Raw genomic sequence first — 21,829 nt, 5'->3', positions numbered from 1 at the left:
ATATCTTATAGGAGATTTATGTACAGTATGCTTCAGAAGCATCAATGAGTTGGTCTGCTTAAAGATACGAGGGAGTCTTTTAGATGAGCTAACATCTACTGTATGCTTTGAAAGGTAGAGTCAAAATTTGCTTCATAATAAAGAGAAGAAAGACTGTTTAGGCAGAAAAAATGATAAGCAAAACCATGGGAATGTGAACATTTAGAAACTAGAGAGGGGTATCTGTGGCCAGTGTTAAGATAATCAGAGAGATTGGCCTGGAAGCTGGGATACAGGCTGTGAAAGTTCTCGGAGATCATATAACCCAGTGGTTCCCGTGCCTGCCAGCTCATCAGAATCACCATGAGCCATTCTCTATTTTTAAATTAAATTCCCAAGCCCTTGCTTAGTTCTGTTGACTCATATATTTTGACAGTAGAATACAGATAATTTTTCTAAGTTCTATAATTATTGCTTGTGTTACAGACTACACTGTGCAAAGGGAAGAGAATATTCCTCTTGGATCTACAGGACATACAGTATCACAGAGTCCAAGTTTCATTAAGATTTTAATGTCATCTAATCTAATCTCTTATCTCTAGCCTACTCTGCCTCCCTGCTATAACTTCCCTCATAGGTGGTTGTGTAGTTTCTCCTAGACCACACATTGATGGTGTCCTGTTAGTTCTTATTACTTCAACCCTTGTGATGAGTTGAAATATGCTGCCTTAAGCCATCCACTGGTTCTAGGCAGTATTCTCACATTGCATTCCTGATGCCATAATAGTACAGAGTAGAGCTGGAAATATTACTTCCTTTTTCTGGATATATTTTATTGATGCAGTGTTTTGGGCTTACTATGCCCCTAGATTTTTTTTTCCCTCTCATGTGTAAGTGTACGTTTTTAAAACACAGTGTTAGTACCATTATCTTAAAATAGAAAAAAGAATGAGTAGGGATATAAAAGTATTTTTAGATAGTCTGAATGATCTGTTAAGAAGAATTTAAAGCTTTAACATTGTCTTTAGAGTCAAACTTTTTAAAATCACTTTTCCTTGAAACAATACTGTTATTTTAAATGTTAAATCATAGTTGAAACCAGATCACACCTTTTCATCTTTTTTTTTTTTGAAGATAATCTTTTTAAATCAAAGATAATTTAGCAACATTACAGAACATTGAGATGAGGAAAAAGGGAAAATCCTAGTCCTAATTCTCCTTTTAAAAGCTACCATTTATTTTGGTATGTGGTTATAGTTTTTCTGGTCTTTTAAAAACATTTATTGTGATACACCCATACAATTTTGAATCCTACCTTTTTCACTTAAAGCACTTTTCCAAATTATTGTAGTCATCATAACCATTGCTTTTAATTGCATTATATTCTCTCAAATAGCTTAGTGGTGAAGAGAACAGAATGTGGAGCCAGACTGCCTGGGTTCGTATCCCAGCTCTACCATTTATTGGCTCTGAGATCCTGAACAAGTTATTTAGTTTTTTTGTGTCTCAGTTTTCCCATTCTATAAAATGAAGATAATGTGAATTATCTCATAAGGTTATAAGAATTAAATGTTAGCAAATTTAAAGCTCTTAGTGTGCCTGCCATAGTAAATGCTCTAGATGTTATTGGAAAAGACTACTGTATCACAGAGTGCACATATCAAAAATTACTTAAGTATGTCTATTTTGGACTTTTGGTTGCTTTTTGTTTCTTGTCCCTATAAAACTTTGATGTGTTGGGCTGGGATTGTGGCTCATGCGTGAGGCACTGGGTTTGATCCCCTGGCACCACATAAAAATAAACAAGTAACATAAAGGTATTGAGTCCATCTACAACTAAAAAAATATTTTAAAACAAAAAAACTTTGATGTGAGTGACAAAGTATCCTTTTAAGATATACTTCAGAATTATATTTCAATGGGATATTTTACTCTAAAGTTTTTTAAACTTTTAAATTGGTTTATGTTCCACTTGAAGGTATATGTACTGCATCTACACCTTTTGTATTGCTGGGAGATGTTTTGGATTGTCTTCCTTTGGATCAGTGTGACACAATATTCACTTTTGTGGAAAAAAATGTTGCTACATGGAAATCAGTAAGTGCTTTAGTTTCTTTTCCCTGTTAACATTATCTCTGAATAGATCCCAATTTCTGAGAATAGTTTTTTTTTTTTTGCTTCTATTTCTAATATTGTTTATTGCCAAAAGTTTGTCCCTATGAAAGAATTGTATACTGTACTTTTTTGGGAGAGCCAAATAAGAACCATATGGAGAAAAATTTGAGTGTAAAACTTGATTGAGTAGTAAAAATTAACTTAAAGATAAGATACTTTTGGATGTTTATAGCAGATACTCAGTGTTATTTTATATACCTGAAAATATTTTTATTTCTCTGAAAATGTTATTAGCTTGACAAAAATGACAGCACCGTACATTCTCAGTGTTCATTAATATTTTACTTCCTATGACTTATTATTGAAGGGGATATGACATCTTCTTAAGAAAAATTAATAATTTCTGTCTTAATTCCAGAGTACATTCTATTCTGCTGGGAAGAATTATTTATTGCGGATGTGCAATGGTAAGTAATTAATTGAAAAAAAGATTATTTTTAAAAATGTAGACGTGGTCACAAAAATGTGTGGTTGAATTACATACCAGTGATAACAATGGTGTCTTTTGTTTTTGTTGTTGTTTGCTATTTTTTTAATTGATGCATTATAATTATATATAATAGTGGGTTTGTTGTTGCATATTCATAATTTGGTCAGTTTTTGTTCCCAGTTCCCCTTCAGTGGTAACATTTTAAAGATAGACATTAGTATCTTCCTTTTTAGGAAACAGTCTCTGATTTATTAAAACTAATCATTAACTTGAAGCTCTTTTCTAGATGCAAACTATGAAAGTCAGAAAAATGTACTAAAGTTATCTTATCCATGCTGAATTTGTTTTGTTGCTGATAGTACTTTTTGTGACAATGGTTTCTCCCCCATTTTGAGAACCATTTCTTTAGAAAAACATTCATAACAAACCGGTTAAGAAAGTTAGATATTGTTGTTAGACACATTCTGTGTAACATTCATTTCTCTGTATTGTTAGATCTTCTAAGAAGATTATCTAAATCTCAGAATACAGTTTTCTGTGGACGAATTCAACTCTTTTTGGCCAGACTTTTTCCTTTGTCTGAGAAATCAGGTAAGTTTTTATATAGTAAATAACTTATTTGCAGGAAATTTTCTAGTTTCTACTGGATTGAATTTATTATAATAATAATACTGGTTCTAAAAAGTTAAAAAATAGTATAGAAAATTGTTATTGTATTTTCTTTTATTTGTAAACAGTTATACCAATCATAGATTCTTCAACTTATTAATAATAATATGCCATGGAATCACGCTAAAGTATGTAGATGTGTACCATCATGTTGTATTTCTTTTCCTTTTTGTATCCCTTTAATTTCTTTCGTCTAATTGCTCTGGACAGTGTTTCACGAACTATGTTCAATAGAAGTGGTAACCGAGGGCATCCCTGTCTTGTTCCAGTTTNCTTTTTTTTTTTTTTTTTTTTTTTGGTGTGTGTGTGTGTGGTACTAGGGAACCACTGAGCTAAATCCCCAGTCCTTTTTTTTGTTTGTTTGTTAGACTGGGTCTAGCTAAGTTACTGAAGCTGGCTTCAAACTTTGATCCTCCATTCTCAGCCAACAGTGTTACTAGTATTATAGGCGTGTTTCACCACTCCTGGCTCTCCTTTATTCTTATAGAATAGTTGTACTTGATTTCAGATTCTAGGTTAGCACTAGATGTAAGATTTCATCTCATAGGAAATAGCCTTGATTTTATCTCATGTCTTTCATTGTTCTATAGACAAATCAGATATGTAACTTTTGTGATTATAATATAGATTTTTTTTTCTCTGATCTTAATATTTTTTTTTCTTTGGTTTTCTTCAGTATTACAATGATGTATCTAGGTCTGAGTTTCTTCTTTATTTATCCTGCTCGGAATTTGTGGGCATCTTTAAAATCTGTACCTTAGTGTTTTTTCCCCACTTATAAAAATTTTATCCAGTGCTGCTTCAGATATTCTATATGCCTCTTTCTCTGTATCTCTTTTTGTATTTCTGATTAAATATCCATTATATTGTCTCACCAAATTCCCTGTGAATCCTAGGGGAATCTTTAAGATGTGAATTTTAGACAGCAGGTATAGTAGCACATGCCTATAGTCCCTATAGACGGAGGTGGGAGGATCACTTGGGCTCAGAAGTTCAGGACTAGCCTGGGTACCATAGTGAAATTCTGTCTCTCTCTACCCCCCACCCCCAAAATAAGAGTTTTAGAAAGAATGTATGTGAAAAACCAAGTGTGGTTTTGTGAGCTCATGCACACAAACAGTTAAGTTTTGCTGTGCTTAGCAAAACAAGGAAGTCTGGGGGAAGTATGAACTCTTTGAACTGTGTCCTTGTTGCTGTCTTAAGAAGATAGGAGAAAAGAAGTTTCTGCCAAGTGTAAAATTTATATATATATATGTGTTTGCCTGGGAATAACTAACCACAAGTTAATTGATAAGAAATATGGAGCACTGTGACCATAAACAAAGTTTCCCTGAGAATGTTTATCCATGCTTGTAAGGATTAAGCTGACGAAAGGATGCTTTTTCTTTCCCGTTGTTTTAATTAACAATGCTGTATAAAAGAAGGAGAGAAAAAAGTAAAGATGGTGCTCATTTTCTACTGAATGCGTGTGTATGCATGTGTCTTTCTTAAGCATCTTTGCTGTACCAGGAATTACAGATTGTCAGCGGGTCTGACATGGTTTTATTTCTGACTTGATCTTTTGTTTAATTATAGATTCAGCATTTTATGTGTTTTGGTTCTTTGACATGAGTTATATTCTTACACAAGTTTAGTTGTCAGTGGATTTGCTTTGAAAATCTTAATTTTTTTTTTTTAATAGGTCTTAACTTGCAGAGTCAGTTTAATCTGGAAAATGTCACTGTTTTCAATACCAATGAGCAAGAAAGCACGCTGGGTCAAAAGGTGAGACTAATATAAAACCTCACATTACATCTCTATAAGTTTGTTGTTAAAATAATTCATATGAACAAGACTTTAAGTCATCAAAAATTTGAAAACCTTTATTTCTAATTTATAAAAATAATACGTATTTGTGTTAAAAAATTCAAACAATATTTAAAATAGAAAGTATAGCTAATCTGTAATTTAAGGTAGATTATAGAATATCTGTTTTTCTGTTGCAGTGGATTTATACAGTGGCTATATTTAATAGTAGTAATCTAAATTACTACTATATCTACTACATAATCTAAGTCTAAGGTTGACTATGGAGTAGCTACACTTCTATTTTAAACATTGTTTGAGGGTTTTTAAAATTATTTTTTAGTTGTATATGGATCCAATACCCTTATTTTTTTTTAATTTAAAAAAAATTTTTTTGTGGGGCTGAGGATGAAACCCAGTGCCTCACACATGCCAGACAAGCACTCTACCACTGAGCCACGACCCCAGCCCCTTATTTGAATTGTTTTACACAGAATACACATTATTTCTACAATCATTCAGAATATTCTCCATGTAACCTTATAGGACTTTTTATATATATACACAAACTTATGTTGTGTTTTTTCCAAATTAGGTTATAGAACACATACTGCTCTTAAATTATTTTATTCTTTTGATGTATTTCTGCATCAGTACATTTAAATGGTTCATGAAAAGTCTTTAAATGGGTATATCATAATTCCACATCATTAGACGTTTAGGTAATCTCAAATATTGTAAAAACTACTAATAGCATTACAGTGAATAGTATTGCATATATCATTGCTAAATTTTGCAGGTGTCTTCTTAGGCGAGTAAAATTGCTGGGTCAAAATCTGTACAGCTTTCAAATTTTTATAGCTGTTGCCCAGTTACTTCTCAAAACAATTATACCAGTTTTATACTGCCATCAATGACAAGTGGAGAATGTCTTCCCATTTTCCCAACCACACCAACACTGGGAATTTTTGATTTTTCAAAATCTTTGCTTACTTGATATAAATATCTTCTTTGTATTAATTTATATTTCTTTGATGATTATTATTATTAGAGTTGAAGAACTGGATTTTATTTTTCTTCTAAGAATTGCTTCTTCATGCAACTTGCCCATTTCACTGTTGAATTGTTTTTGTCATTGTATGTATTTACAAAACATTTAGCTATAAACCATTTTTTTCCAGAGAACCTGTTGACCTATTTTGAGAAAAAAACTGGCTTAAATATTTTTACTATGTCTTCATACCTATGTTATGTCATTTTCATAGTGCTCTTTAGTTTTTGGATTCCTGTCACATAAAATTCCCGTTGTCTTAAAGATTATATGTCGGGATGTTACTACAACCAGAATTCTCTAATAATGATTGTCTGTCATTATGTACATGACCTATTATTCCTAGTATTTATCTTCTGCCTGATAACTACTTCATGACAGGCTGTCCATTTTTTAAAATTTAGCACACTGAGGATAGAGAAGAAGGGATGGATGTAGAAGAAGGTGAAATGGGAGATGATGAAGCTCCAACAACATGGTGAGTTTTTAAGCTCAAGATTTCTTGATTTGAAAAAGATAATTCCTTAATGATTTACCAAGTACTGGAGTGAGGATATAAACTAGGAGGATGGGAATTATGCTTATAGATTTGTTTTATATGTAACTTTCATGTATATGGCTTAAATCCTAAATCAGTAATGGGATGTATCAATTGATTTTGGAATTGTGCCCACTTTATGCTTATTCCCAGCATTTGAAAAGCCAGTCAGTGGCAACCTAAGAGCATGTCCCCTTCCATTCAATTTGAAGACCTGATACCTGTGGGTATTACACTGATGTTTTATGAAATGGAAGAGACAATAACATCTTCTCTCCCCTTCTGTCTCTTATTACTATGTCTTTTCTCATCCCTGTATCCTTGAGCCTTTCTTCCAAATAATTTCTTCACTGTGGATAGTTAGAAACAGTGAGGAAGAGAAAAAGGAAACTATGTAGGAAAACTTACTTTCACTAGCACTCTTCTAGGTATCTGAGGCAATGGAAAGTATCAGTAGTTGTAATTGAAAAAATCTGCATTGTTATCTTCAAGATGATGAAGAGGGAACTGCTGTATCTGCACAGAAAGATTCGTATTCCTGGCATCCCAAATTTCAAATTCAGACACAAACCCAACAGCAATATCTAGAAGTAGTGTAGTTCCAGGCTTAACTGCAATACTTCCCAACTTCCTTGAGCAAATTACTTAATCTCCCTACAACTCAAATTTCCGTATCTTTAAAATATTATGATGCCACCAACTCACTGTAGTTATTGAGAGTATTAAATAAGCTGATGATCAGAAAAGGCCTGCTAAGGCACTTGGTTATTGTTATTACTGTAGTTGTTGACATTACATAAAGTGGAAAATATAACACACTTAGAACAGTGTCCATCCAGTGTTTTGTAGCTAGCTATTAATTATAGTTTTTTGTTGTTGATGATGTTTGTTTTGGGGGACATGGGAATTGAACCCAGGGATGCTCTACTACGGAGCTACATTCCCAGCCCTTTTTTGAGACATGGTCTTTGGCCTGGCTTCAAACTTGCAATCTTTCTGTCTCAGTCTCCAGCATTGTTGGGATTCACATGTACATCACCACACCCAGCAGCTATAGTAGTTTTTTAGAAACCTATTTGTTCATGTGCATTATGGATAATAGGGTGGACCAGAGTAAACAGGGCCCCAAGACACAGCTGGTTGGATGCTGCCTAGGCCTGTGGAGACAATTCAACTCTATTAGTTAAGGTCATAGATTAGTGCCAGCTGCAGAAGAATCCCTTAGAGAGGACCCAGCACACCGCTTCCCATCTGTATTGCAGTCACTACTTTTTGAATGAGCAAAGTGTGGGGGGAATTACTTAGTGGGTATATCAGTATATGGTATTAAGTACTATGATTTACAAAACAGGACATCTACAACATGATGTCTATTTCATATTTGACTCAAAAAGACATCAATAAAAATTTTTGTATTAAAATTTCAACATGTAAAGTCCTATAAAATAGCTCAATAGTTTTTTTTTTTTTTTATCAAGTTTTATTTTTGGTAAAATAGCTATGCCTTTTTTCTTTCTTCCTGTTTTTCTTTTTTTCCTTTTGAGGTGTGTTACCCAGGCTACTCCTAGGCTCAAGTGATCCTCCTGCCTCAGCTTCCTCAGCAGTTGGAACTACAATTGCATTTCACTGTGCCCAGCTTTAGACATTCAGTTTTAGATAGTAACTGTCACTTCTAATTTGTTACTGTTTATAAGTATAATAGCTACATATTCTTGGTGTGGATAAGAAAATCCAAAAATTTTTGTGGAATGGTAAAGGTGAAAGAAATTGCAGTGGGTTGAGGAATGAATGAAAAGTGATAAAGTGGTAACAGAGAGTTTAGACAACTCTTTGAAAAAACTTATCTATCCATGAAGGAAAAGAGGAAGGCATCTAACGGGAAATATAGCTATCAATGGGAGGGGGGATTAAAAAATATATTAGCATCTCAGTTATGAAAATTTCCTAATATATTAATATATATATAAGGAATGTGTATTAATATATATGAATATATTAGTATGCTAATACTAATAGCATACTATTAGCATAATACTAATAATTAGCATATTGATATATTAGTACTACCTTAAAATTGATTCTGAGGCTGGAGTTATAGATTGGTAGTAGAGCCCTTGTCTAGCATACAGAAGGGCCTGAGAGTTGGATCACCAGCACCACAAAAAATAAAAAATAAAATAAATAGATTCTATGGAACTTCAAATACATACCAAGCCAATTAAAGATAAAGGGATAAATCAGAAATCTTTACAAGTAAATTGATTAGCAGCTTGAAATAAGATTGTTATTGTTGTCAAGCATTAAATTAGATGTGAGCTTCTACCAGTTGAGACAAAAAAGTGACAAAATGGCTATGTGATTCTCTCTGTAAGAGGTTGCCTTTCATTTTTCTTCAAACTTTCCTCGTATTTTATTTCAAGATATATTTATTAAATTCTGTCTTAATCTCTGAGTAATCTCTGAGTATATATATATGTATATATATATACATATATATATACACACACATAGAGATATAATCTCTAAAAGCAGTTTTGTTTCAAAAATATTCATTATTAAATGTATACAAATATTGGTTCTTGGTATTTCATGGATACAAATAATTTGTATAATGCTTTTTCATTTTCCAATTTCCTTTCATGTTTTGGAAATTGTTTTTGCTGTGTCTCTTCTACCCATAGAAAACTCAGAGGTATAATCTTATTGTTGTAAATCAGTTAAGTGCATGAACTTTGTGACCACTATTTCTTGCCCTATCTTTTCAAACTTTTGTAGAAAACTAATTTTAGACTTATAGTGGTTTTATACATTTCTATTCTAATCTCCTTATTTATATACAAAAAAAACCTAAAGCATTTTATAGACTTTCAAACATTAACCCCTGCCCCGCACCCAAAAAATGTGTTAATAAGTATGTGGTAAAAATTATGCTGGTGTGTGTGTGTGTGTATGTGTGTGTGTACGTGCGCGCATGTGCGCACACCATCAGATTTGAACCCAGGGACACTGAGCCACATCCCTAGTCCTTGTTTATATTTTCTTTAGAGACAGGATCTCACTGAGTTACTTAGGGCCTTGCTAAATTGTGAGGCTGGATTTAACTCAAAATCCTCCTGCCTCAGCCTCCTGAGCTACTGAGATTATAGGCATGTGCCACTGTGGCCTGGCATGCTGTTATTTAGCATAATCTTTTAAAAGCACTATAATATTTCCCCTCATGTGCCCCTAATATCTGAAAAAGTAATTTTAAGTGTATCTTTCCAAAAGATGAAGACTAGGGGATGAATTTACTTCCTTTTATTGGTCAGAATCAAGAATGCAGTTCTTAACATAATGATTCTGTTGTAGATGACTAAACCAACTTTGTTTCCCATACAAAATTATAATCTTACTTGGAATATTTTTGTGGACATGAAGCTGAGTGAAATAGATTCAGCTTATTTAAGTTTATTTTGAAAGAATAGAGTAAAATAGTCCATAACTGTTCGTATAGATAATTAATTCTGTAGAAGTAATGTTGAAAAATTTTGTGACTATTTGAGAATATGAAATAGATGATGATTCCTCATCCATTATACAATGATGATACTGGAAGCCATTTTTGATATGACTAATACAAAAAAAAATTTCATTGATTGTTTTGAATGATACAGAGGATTTTACTAAAAATAATTTCTTGGGTTTAAAAGTCTGAAAGCTTTGTTCAACATTAAAGATTAAAACATTTTATAATGTATTGATTGATTGTAAATTTAAAAATTTAAAAAACGTCTTTCACCACCAAAGATTTGTACGGCCTGATGAGATGTGACTTAATAATACCATAAAGTCACTGGGAAAGGGCTTATTTTTATGTTATTATCTTGATGTATATCTTCTATGTTTGACTCATTAGGACTTATTAATTTAATGTATTAGATATAATGCCTGTAGTGTTTAACATAGGTTCAAAGTAATTAACATTGGTATAAACAATATAGAAATTTCTTTCCCATGTCCAAATTCCAGGCAATTCAGGACTTGGAGGGCAGTACTTAAGTTGTCTAGAAATCCAAATTTCTTCTAATTTCTTGTTCTACCACACTTTGGTGTTTGCCCTTTTTTATATATTACAACATGGCACCTTTACATCTCATTTGAGTCTTAAGGAAGCAGAAAAGGCAGATGGTAAAATGTGGCTCAAAAGTTGCCCATGTGGGTCCTCCCAACTGATTTTTCACTTAGCAGCAAGAGAAGCAGAAAACATAGTGTTCAGAATACCCGTGTGTTCAAATTAATTCCACCTACTCAAGATGCTAAAGCAAGAAGATTGCAAGTTCAAGGATAGCCTCGGCAACTTAACGAGACCCTTCTTCAGTGTACAAAATAAAAAGAGATTCAGATGTAGTTCAATGGTAGAGCACCTCTGGGTTCAGTTCCCAGTAACCATCCCTGACAAAAGTGTATATAATTATTTGTGAATGTGCACATTTCTGAGGAAAGAGGCCATGGCTTTCATGAGCTTCTGCATAGAAGTTGTGACACAAGTAGAATTAAAAACATTTACATATTTGTAAAATAATTTAAATGATTTAATGTAACATTTATTTTATTAGTTCCATTCCAATCGATTACAACCTATATAGAAAATTCTGGTCACTTCAGGATTACTTCAGGAACCCAGTGCAATGTTATGAGAAGATTTCATGGAAAACTTTTCTCAAGGTAAGTTGCTAGTCACAGATTATCAAAAGGCCATTATTCTCTCTCTCTCTCTCTTTTTTTTTTTTTTAGTAGTATTGTAGATTTTATTTTTTTTATTTTATGTATTCTAATTTGTTATATGACCGCAGAATTCGATGCACATAGTACACATATAGAGCACAATTTTTCATGTCTCTGGTTGTATACAAAGTAGAGTCACACCTTTCGTGTCTTCATACATGTACTCAGGGTAATGATGTCCATTGAATTCCACCATCTTTCCTACCCCCATGCCCCCTCCCTCCCCTTTGCCCTATCTAAAGTTGATCTGTTCCTCCCGTGTTCCACTCCCCCATCCCCATTATGAATCAGCATCCTTATTTCAGAGAAAACATTCAGTATTTGTTTTTTTTGGATTGGCTTACTTCACTTAGCATTATATTCTCCTATATTATATTCTTCTATCCATTTACCTGCAAATGCAGTAATATTCCATCGTGTATATATACCACATTTTCTTTATCCATTCATCTACTGAAAGGCTTCTAGGTTGGTTCCACAATTTAGCTATTATGAATTGTGCAGCTATAAACATTGATGTGGCTGTGTCACTGTAGTATGCTGTTTTTTGTTTGTTGTTTTTTTAAAGAGAGAGAGAATTTTTTTAATATTTATTTTTTAGTTTTCGGCAGACACAACATCTTTGTTTGTATGTGGTGCTGAGAATCGAACCCGGGCCGCACGCATGCCAGGCAAGCGCGCTACCGCTTGAGCCACATCCCCAGCCCTAGTATGCTGTTTTTAAGCCCTTTGCATATAAACCGAGAGGTGGAATAGCTGGGTCAAATGGTGGTTCCATTCCCAGTTTTTCAAGGAATCTCCATACTGTCAAAATCCTATTACTTTACATCTAATGGCTGAGATAAAACTTAATCTTGTCTGGCATACCTTTGATTATAGAATTTTGCCTCTAATATTTTTATGCCTATTATATAATATACAGAAGGTAAATTGTAAATTAATATTTAAATTGCCGATTTTTGGAGTGGCTTAAAAGTGACTTGGGAATATAAAAGTAATGAAAATTTTGAAGGTTTTTTTGGTATAATGATTATTATCAACGTAAATTGTTTATTCATTTTCAGGATACATTTTGGTCTTTGCACAAAATTATTTTAGCTATCTTATTTAAAAAGGGGTCTTTAAACTACAGCCTAGGGCCAAATCAGCCAACTGCTTTAGAAACAAAGGTTTGTTGGAATGCAGCCATGACCACTCATTTATCTGTGGTGGTTTTTGCACTGTACTGGCAGAATTGAGTAGTTGCAACTGACACTATCATGGGCCACGAAGCCTATCCTAATTACTGTTCAGTCCTTTACAGAAAAGGTTTGCTAAAGATTAGTTGTCCTTTTTTGTTCTAATCAAAATCCAGGATATGAAGGTAGCTCTGAAAGTAGCACAGAATGTGTTCTGTGTTTTGAATAGTTTTTTAAAAATAGTTTTCATTTTTTAATATAATTTAGAGGGGATAATACCATCCAAATTCAGATTAAGTGGTTATCGAGAAATTATTAAGGAATTGTCTTCTAGCTGGATAGAACTTGACATTATTGTTTTGTTTGGTTACAGTCTTAGCACAAGAAATGCTTGAGAATTTCCATAGCTGGTTAAACAATTAATTTCACTGGTAAATTTCTGTGTACAGTCAACCCCTTCAGATCAGTAGGTTTCACATCTATGAATTCCACCAACTATAGATTGAAAATACTTGGGGGAAAATTGCACCTGTATTGAACACATACAGACTTTTTTCTTGTCATTACCTAAACAATATACTATAATGAATATTTTCATAGCATTTACATTGTATTAGGCATTATAAGAAATTTAGACATGATTTAAAGTATACAGGAAGTATTCATAGGTCATATGCAAATAGTTCACTATTTTATATAAGTAACTGGAGCATCCTGAGATTTGGTTACAGACCCATGAATGGATCCCAGGAGACTACTGTACTCCCAAAGCATCCTTTCTCTCAAACTGTAAGAAATCATATTTTTTCAGGAAGAGAAACTTCTTCGCTACTTTGACAGTATAGTGAAATCTCATACAAAATGGTCTTTACCATGATTTTGCTATCATAATTTTTCTTGTAGAGTGTGCCTAACATTATACATATATGGTTTACTGGAAATAAATTCTAAGTATTTTATACAGAAAAGCACTAAACAAATTTTTGATAACAGTGCCCAATAAAACTAACTGATATTTTTATTTTTCAGTATTCTGAAGAAGTTTTAGCTGTTTTCAAGAGTTATAAATTAGATGATACTCAGGCCTCCAGGAAAAAGATGGAAGAATTGAAAACAGGAGGCGAACATGTGTATTTTGCAAAATTTTTAACAAGTGAAAAGGTATAAATCTTTTCTTTTTCACTGAAATAATTATAAATACTCTTTTTTTCTTTTTTTTTCCTCCTCCTAGCTGATAGTCATTTTTAAGTTCTATAGAACTGTTTCTTATCTTGCTTTTAGTTAAAGCTGACAAATATTAGTTTAAAAGTCTCATTTCTGCCTTGGACACATAGGACTAATTTCAAAGCTGAAAGGGGTTCTCCATTAAGTCTGTTTCGTAGACTTATTTTAGAGTAAATGAAGCTTAATTGCTTTTAAGTGTATGCATTTTAAACCTTAAATTAGGATTTAATATGCATTTATGAAAATATTTTGTAATTAGTTTATCATTAGGTACAAATAAGGGGTTTTAATGTTTCCTGTTAATCTATTTATACTTCTTATGAGTAATTTTGTTCAAATACAATGCTAAGGGATTATGTAACTTTTCTAGTCAAAATGCACATTGAGTTTATGTTTCAACTCACTCCCTTTGCTCCAAGCACATAGCAATGACAGGTAAAATATAAAAAGAGAATGCCAAAAAGACACAGTGGGGCTTCCAGAAACAAGATAAGTATCGTCATGGACCGGAAATGCCAAGTAATGAGTGAAACTGAAGCCTTAGTCTATTGGACTGTGTCTAAAGCAGGTGGTGGCACCAGGAATTTGACTGCAAACAGAGACCAGATGTGCTCAGTGTGAGACCAGGAACCAGAGCAAGATTCACTGCTGGAAGCTGGGGGCTGGGGTAGAATTTTATCTACTTTTGAAAAGAAATTAAGAAAAAATATTAGTAATCTTTTACCAAGGCCTATGGTCTTACAGGAAGTTATGGGCCTAAGGATAACAAAGATACACTTTTGTGTCCATCTGCTTGGTTGGTGACTGTATATATGAAACCTCCTGAAATTCTGCTCCAAAAAGTCATCATTAAAACTGTTTCCAGACTTGGGCCTGGAGCCTTGATAGAAGCAAATGCAAAATCACTAGACAGGAGAGGTTGTACATAGGAAAAAGAAGCGAACAGAAGAAAAACTGCTCATTCAGAATTCGCTGATTATTTAGAATTTCAAAAATCTATAAAGAATCCAGTTGAAAGATCACCAAATCACCTATTGGAATATGCATATATTTATTCCAAATGAAATATACAACCTGACCAAGACTTAATAAATGTTTTGGATACTCAGAGATAACTGATTTTCTTGTTCATTGAAAAAGAATAACAAATTGGGAAACAGAAACAGGCAGATGCAGTGAGACTATTGAAGATGACACCTAATTGGGAGCCTTGGAAATGAAAACTATAATCAAAGTACAACACAAAATTAAAGTATAGACTGGACATAGATGAAAAGAGAACTAGTTATGCATTGAAGATAGTGATGTTCTTATCAAGAATATAGCGCAGTGTAACAGATTTTATTTTTTAAGGAAAAGAGCAGTTAAACCTTGGAACAGAGTGAGAAATACCAACATTTGTCTAATAAGATTTCCAAAGAACAAAATGGAAGGAATGGCATAGAAATTATTGAAAAGAATTGAAGGAAGTCCAAGTCCCCAGATAAAAAGTGTGCTACAATTAATCCAGCAGAAGAAAGAAAGATAAATCCATACTTCTGTATACTATGTTGTAACTGTAAGGAAATTTAAAAAAAAAAAAACCTGCCACTGAAAGAAAGAAAGATACACTGTGAAGGAACAGATATTTGACTGCAGCAGATTTCTAATTTTTATCAGCCACCAACACTAGAAGACAGTGGAAGAATAAGTGCTAAGGAAAAAAAATAGCTATGATTCTAGAATTTCATACCCAGCTAAATGCCCTCCAGACTGGATGAGAAAAAGAGATTTTTATTCAAAGACTGGAAAAACCACTCAGCAGTCCTCATTTTCAAAATACTACTAAAAGATGCCCTTCAGGAAGAAGGAAATTGAACCCATAAGAAAGAAGTGGGATACAGAAAACAATGGTGAGCACAAAAATTGAAAAATGTGACAGTAAATTTACTATTGACTATAAAAACAAAAAAGTCATAACAATTGATTTTTAAAATTAATGTGGAACTTAATGACCATAGTAATAAGAGAAGGGAAAGCAGAAATACGTAGTGATTAAACTCACTGAAATTCATGTAATCTTCAGGAGAAGGAAAGGAATACTGAATAACTTAGGCTTTGAACATTTGTTAAGAGGGTAACTACCAAAAGAAAAACAACCTGTCACTCTGAAACAGCACAGAAATTAAAAAGAGGGCACTGAGGAATATAGATTTATCTTATAAATCTAATAGATGGTAGTAAGGGAGGACAAAAGGAGCAGAAACTAGGGTAGAAATAAGTCTAACTGTATCAATAATAAGAAATTTAAACCGATTTATTTACCTGGTAGGACAGATGATAAGATTGAATTTTAAACTCCAGCTCTGAAAAAAATAAAATTTTGCAAGTCAAAAATGTACACACAGCTAGGTGTGGTGATGCATGCCTAGTGGCTCAGGAGCCTGAGGAAGGAGAATCGAAGGTTTGAAGCCAGCCTCAGCAATTTAGTGAGGCCCTAAGCAACTTAGTGAGACTTTTGTCTCAAAATAAAAAATGTAAAAATGGTGTGGGGGTGTGGCTCAGTGGTAACGCCCTTGGGTTCAATCCCTGGTACACACACACAAACACACAGCTCTATTTATTAATTTAATGAAACAAATCTATAAATTAAGTTAAATTAAGAACTCAAAACTTATTTTACCCTTAGTAGAAGAGGAAAAGAAAACTCCCAAAACTCTTCTCCTTGCTTAACAAAGAACCTTCTCAAAGAAACTTACCTTTCAGAAAGCTGAAGTATTGGACTAGGGATAGAGTTCAGCGGTAGAGTGCTTGCCTAGAGTGTGTGAGATTCTGGGTTCAATCCTCATCATTGGTAGAAAAGGGGGTAGGGTGCTAAGGGGGTAGGGTACCTGTAGCATTAAATAATATTATCAGTGCAAAAAAGTTATAAAACAGCCAAGAATTATGTACTTTGAAGAGTTACAAGTTACATTTCTTAGGACATACCAGCCAATTCAAAACTCTGTATGTCAAAAGATTTTTGTTGTAGTTACAGATAACATTTCTAAGAACATTTTAATGGTAGAAAACAGCAGGGTTGGTAGAGTGCTTGCCTCGCATGTACAAGGCCCTGGGTTCAATCTCCAACACCACACACAAAAAAAGAAAAAAACAGCAGGGTTAAATATTTCCAGAGACATCTCCATGTCGGGTTTATGCTTTTGTGTCATTCTCCATTCACTTTATGAGACCTAACTTTTCTAATAGTTGTACTTTTCTGAAGCTTTGTAAGGCAGGCTGTCACCAGCAATTAGGAAAGCATGACCTTTCAGGGATAAGCACTGGAATTCCATTAGTTAATACCATGAGGTGGGTAAAATGCAACTTTGAAAAACTTTAAACTTAAAATATGAAAGGGGAAAAAAAGCACAGATAATTGTACTAAAGAGAATATGAGGCATGTGTTTGGTTGTAGTTTGGCATTGCATGATTAGATCTTTCATTGCGTTAATAGAGCTTATGACCCCATCCAGGGGGATGTTATTACTCAGCATTGTATTTTGTTGTATGGATGCTGTCAAACTCTTCATGAGAAAATTAGGAAATGATGCATGGCACAGATGACACCTTTTTGGTTGGAAATGGGCCACTCATCTGCATCAATGGTAGAGCTTCTCAGAGCTTTGATGAAAATGATTTGACTTGATTTTCTCTAACACAGTGTTATCTTATCTAGCACATCACTGTTCTATGGATGGCCACTGGGAAGTAGCAGAAACCTTATTGTCATTCTCTTAGTGTGTCTTGAGGAGAAAAACCGAGTCTGTTGTTTATTATAGATTTCATAAGATTGTCATATGAGCTATGTAGGCAATCCATCCAACCACTTTAGTTGAATTAGTCTAAAATTCTAGGGTTGGTTTATTTTTCATTCTAATTAAATTTTATTCTAATTAACTCTAATTATTTTTTCATTCTAATTAAATGTTTGACTATCTTTGCTGAATCCAAATGAAGGACTTTACAAACGTTATCCTTTGAAGTCTTCTAAAAATCTTTTGCTGACAATTGTGTCAGTTTTGGCATTTGGGTGTATTTCCACCCACCCTGAAATTGTAAATACAGTTATAACTGCAACCTTTCCATATGGTTGACAGTTTTTTATTTAAATAAAATTGACCTGAAATGGTCCTTGAGGCAAAATGCAAAAGCTGTCCTCTGTGGACCTGGCAGACCAGCTTCTTAAATATCATTAAACATATTGAGAATTTTAGAGCATAATTATCATTCTTAATTATTTTAGAATCTCTCATACAAGCAAGATATAAGAGTAAATTAGCAACAGCCATCTAGGAAAGACTGAAGACTTCTTAAGGTACAAAAGATCCCCTGCCAATGTAAGCTCTGAATTTGGAGCCTAATTTGGGAGAAAGATAAGAAAGAAAGCTGAAAAGCCTTGGCAGAAGAGACTGGTTGTTTGATAAGATAAAAGCAAAGAGAATAAAAACTAGTCCAAACTTGACATATATGTTATTAGTTACAGTAGCCATGGAGTTAAAAATTTTAACTCCTCTAGAAATGAGAACTCTCATCATTTTTTCAACCATTACATAGTCATGATTTACACAAAAGGAGAATGAAGTTGATATATTTATAAATGTTAAAAGATCTCTGACAAACTGGGCATGGGTAGCACATGCCTGTAGTTGCCTCAGCTCAGGAGGCTTAAGCAGGAGGATTGCAAGTTCAAGGCCAGCCTTAGCAACTTAGTAAAACCCTGTTGATTGATAAATAAATAAATAAATAGGCCTGGGGGTGTAGCTCAGTGGTAAAGTCCCCATGGGTTTAGTCCTCAGTACTGAAGAGAAAAAGACCTTTGACAAGAAAATGTTCTCTGAGTAGTATGATAATTGCTAAAGCTGAGTTTTGGACAGAGTGTAGTGAGGGCAAAAAAACATTATGTGACCCTTGAGAAGAGACAAAAAGAAAATTTGTTTTCTATTATACACAAGTGTTTATTAACTTTAAATATGCTTTGATGTCTGTTTTAATAGATTAAACAATGTTTAATAGCAATGTTATTTAAAGCTGTAAGTTCTATTTTTAAAGGAATTCTATCAAGCATGTATAATATGGATGCATTAACAGATTTCCTCACTTTAATTTGAATTTTATGAAGAATAATTGTATATAAACATAATGGCCAAAGATACTTAGATTAAAAGCTCATATTAATAATGGTTAAGTGCTTTTTGTTTTTCTATATCTAAATTTTATATATCCCTGTATATTGCATGAATGAAAGATTTCTCATATTTCCATCAGAGTAATATACTTGCTTTAATTCTTTTATATATATATATATATATCTTTATTTTATTTACTTATTTTTATGTGGTGCTGAGGATCGAACCCAGGGCCTCACACATGCTGGGCAAGCACTCTACCGCTAAGCCACAATCCCAGCCCCCTTGCTTTAATTCTTAAGCATAAGTGAACATGATATAAAAATATATACTGAATTACTTGTGAAGAATGCCTTTAAAGCTATTTTAAATGTGTTTTTATTTGTAAGACATTACTTATTAACAAATTGGTTATATTATGCTTACGGTTTTAATCTGGTGGTAAAGGTATTCTTAAGAATTTGTAAGTACTTCAGATTTTCAAAACTGAATGAGAGAGAAAATTGTATGACCATCCTGCTGTTCCTTTAGTGCAATACAGTAAAAGTCTGAAGTTTAAAAGAAACTAAGAGGACAGAATAAACCTCAAGAAAATAGAACAATATATTAATAAGAGCATAAATTAATGATAGAACAAAGAAACTATAAAATGTATCACCAACTCATATAGAAAACTTGAACATGTGAATAATCATTAAAGAATAATTGTAAAAATGGCATTTTTTTTTTTTTGATACCTAGGATTGAACCCAGGGGCACTTAACCACTGAGCCACACTCCCTCCACCTTTTTTTTTGTTTGTTTGTTTGTTTGTTTTTTGTGTAGAGACAGGGTCTCACTGAGTTGCTTAGGGCATTGCTAAGTTGCAAGGCTGGCTTTGAACTCACGATCCTCCTGCCTCAGCCTCCTGAGCCACTGGGATTATAGGCATTTTCCACTGTGCCCATCTAAAATGGCACCTTTTGAATGATACCAGGCCCAGAAGTTTTTAGGCACATATTATCAGCACTTCAAAGAATAAGTAACTCTTATTATATATTAAAATTTTCAGAAATTTGAAAAACAAGAGAAATGACCTAGTCTATTTTATGATTTTAACTTTTAAACAAAACCCCAATAAGGACCAAATAAGAAAAAAGTGTACATGTCAACCTATTTATAGAGTGAAGGAAGGAAGTTTTTAAAAACTCAACAAATCAAGTGAAGTAGTTGGGTTTTTGGGTTTTGTTCAAATGGGACTACAAAGATTTATCCTAGGACTATGAAGTTTGGGTTCAGTATTAGAAAGATCACTGTGATACCAAATTAACAAAAGATAAAGATTTTAAAGGGCTATATGATAATCTCAGTTAAAAGCCAAGGAAATTGAATAAAATCTAACATTCATGACACAACTAAGAAGTGGAAGGGAATTTTCTTGAAGTTGATAATGAGCTTGATTAAAAACCTATGGCAAACATCATACATAATAATGAACATTTTTTAAATGTTTCCACTAAATTCAAGAACAAGAGATGGAGACTTACTAATCATATTTCTGTTCAGCACTTTATACTGGAGGACCTAGCTATTTTAATAAGAAAAATCAAGAAAGAAATAAAAGTTGTAAGGATTGGACTTAAACATGTAAGGATTTGAAAGGAAAAAAACCAAACTGTCCCTATTTGAAGACAATGTAATTGTCTACAGAGAAAATTCAAGAGAACCAACAAACTGTAATGACTAACAAGACTTGGGCAAGGTTACAAGAGAAACATCAGTACTCCTATAAAACAGTAATCACTTACAAAAATGTTATTCAAAAGAGCAGTGAAAGCCAATACCTAAAAGTAATCTTCATAGAGGAAATCAGAAAGATGGAAAGATATAACTACATTTGTATATAGAAATGCTGCTTCTCCCCGATTTATCCATAAACTCAGTGTATTTTGGATCACTACCCAAAGGGATTTCCCCAGGGAATTCAGGAAGTTGATCTTAAAAAGTTTTCATGGAGAAGCAAAGAGCCAAGAGTAAGGAAAAGTTGAATAAGGTGGGAACACATGCCCTGTCATTTTAAGGCCCATAAAGCAATAGTTAATTAAGACAATAAGGTAATTATTCAGAGCTATAAATAAAAAATAAAACTGGAACAGTAGAAAGCCCAAATTATAGAAAAACTTGATACACAAAAGAGATAGCATTATAAATGAATGAAGAAAGGATGAATAATGTTGCTAGACAACTCATTATTCTTCAGGAAAAATTTAGTCCGTAACTCAATATATGCACAAAGACCAATTCCAGGTTACTTGATGTCTGAATGAGAGAAAACAAATATTTATTAGGAAATATGAAACATGCAAGTTTAGAGTAGGGAAATATTTCTTGAGCTACAAAAAGCACAGATCATAGAAGATCAATTTAATATTGAAGAGTATAAAATACTATACAGAGTGCAGACAGCCAGACAAGGGGGAGAGATTTGCCACCTAAATAACTGAAAAAGATTAATATTCATAATAGCCCATTGATAAACAGAATACAACCAAATGGAAAACTGGAAAGATATGAATAAGCAATTTACAGGTATAAAAATTTTTTGAATAACTAATAAGCTTATGAGAGATGCTAAACTTCTGTAGTGGAAATAAATAATTAGATAATCATTTCAAACTTACCAAATTGGCAACCATTAAAAACAGCCTAATAATCAGTGCTATTGGCAGAGTTATAGGAAAATGAGATCTTTCATCTGCTGTTGAAGTGTAAATTGAGTCAAACACTTGCAAAACAACTTTATAATAACTAGTAAAGTTAAAACTTTTGTTTCTAGTTAACAACCACTTGAGAATCAAACACACAAAGAAATACATAAAACTCACTTACATTGTAGATAAATGATGTGTT

The 21,829-nt window shown here is 33.1% G+C and overlaps 1 protein-coding gene across 3 annotated transcripts in view; it reads left to right on the top strand.

The window, feature by feature from the left end:
- Positions 1-21,829, top strand: part of Thoc1 (THO complex 1) — a 45,960-nt gene that overhangs the window by 5,773 nt on the left and 18,358 nt on the right. For all 3 annotated transcript variants that reach the window (XM_048806467.1, XM_015482499.2, XM_048806466.1), the window contains exons 5-11: positions 1,958-2,076; positions 2,513-2,561; positions 3,080-3,175; positions 4,935-5,017; positions 6,494-6,567; positions 11,223-11,331; positions 13,599-13,730. In XM_048806467.1, coding sequence (XP_048662424.1) covers positions 1,958-2,076; positions 2,513-2,561; positions 3,080-3,175; positions 4,935-5,017; positions 6,494-6,567; positions 11,223-11,331; positions 13,599-13,730 — 662 coding nt within the window. The remainder of the gene's footprint in view (positions 1-1,957; positions 2,077-2,512; positions 2,562-3,079; positions 3,176-4,934; positions 5,018-6,493; positions 6,568-11,222; positions 11,332-13,598; positions 13,731-21,829) is intronic.

The sequence above is a fragment of the Marmota marmota genome, unplaced genomic scaffold (genome assembly GCF_001458135.2).
Source record: "Marmota marmota marmota unplaced genomic scaffold, marMar, whole genome shotgun sequence".
Lineage (NCBI taxonomy): Eukaryota > Metazoa > Chordata > Mammalia > Rodentia > Sciuridae > Marmota > Marmota marmota.
The sequence above is the reverse complement of the archived record's forward strand: the minus strand, read 5'-3'. Positions and strand labels throughout refer to the sequence as shown.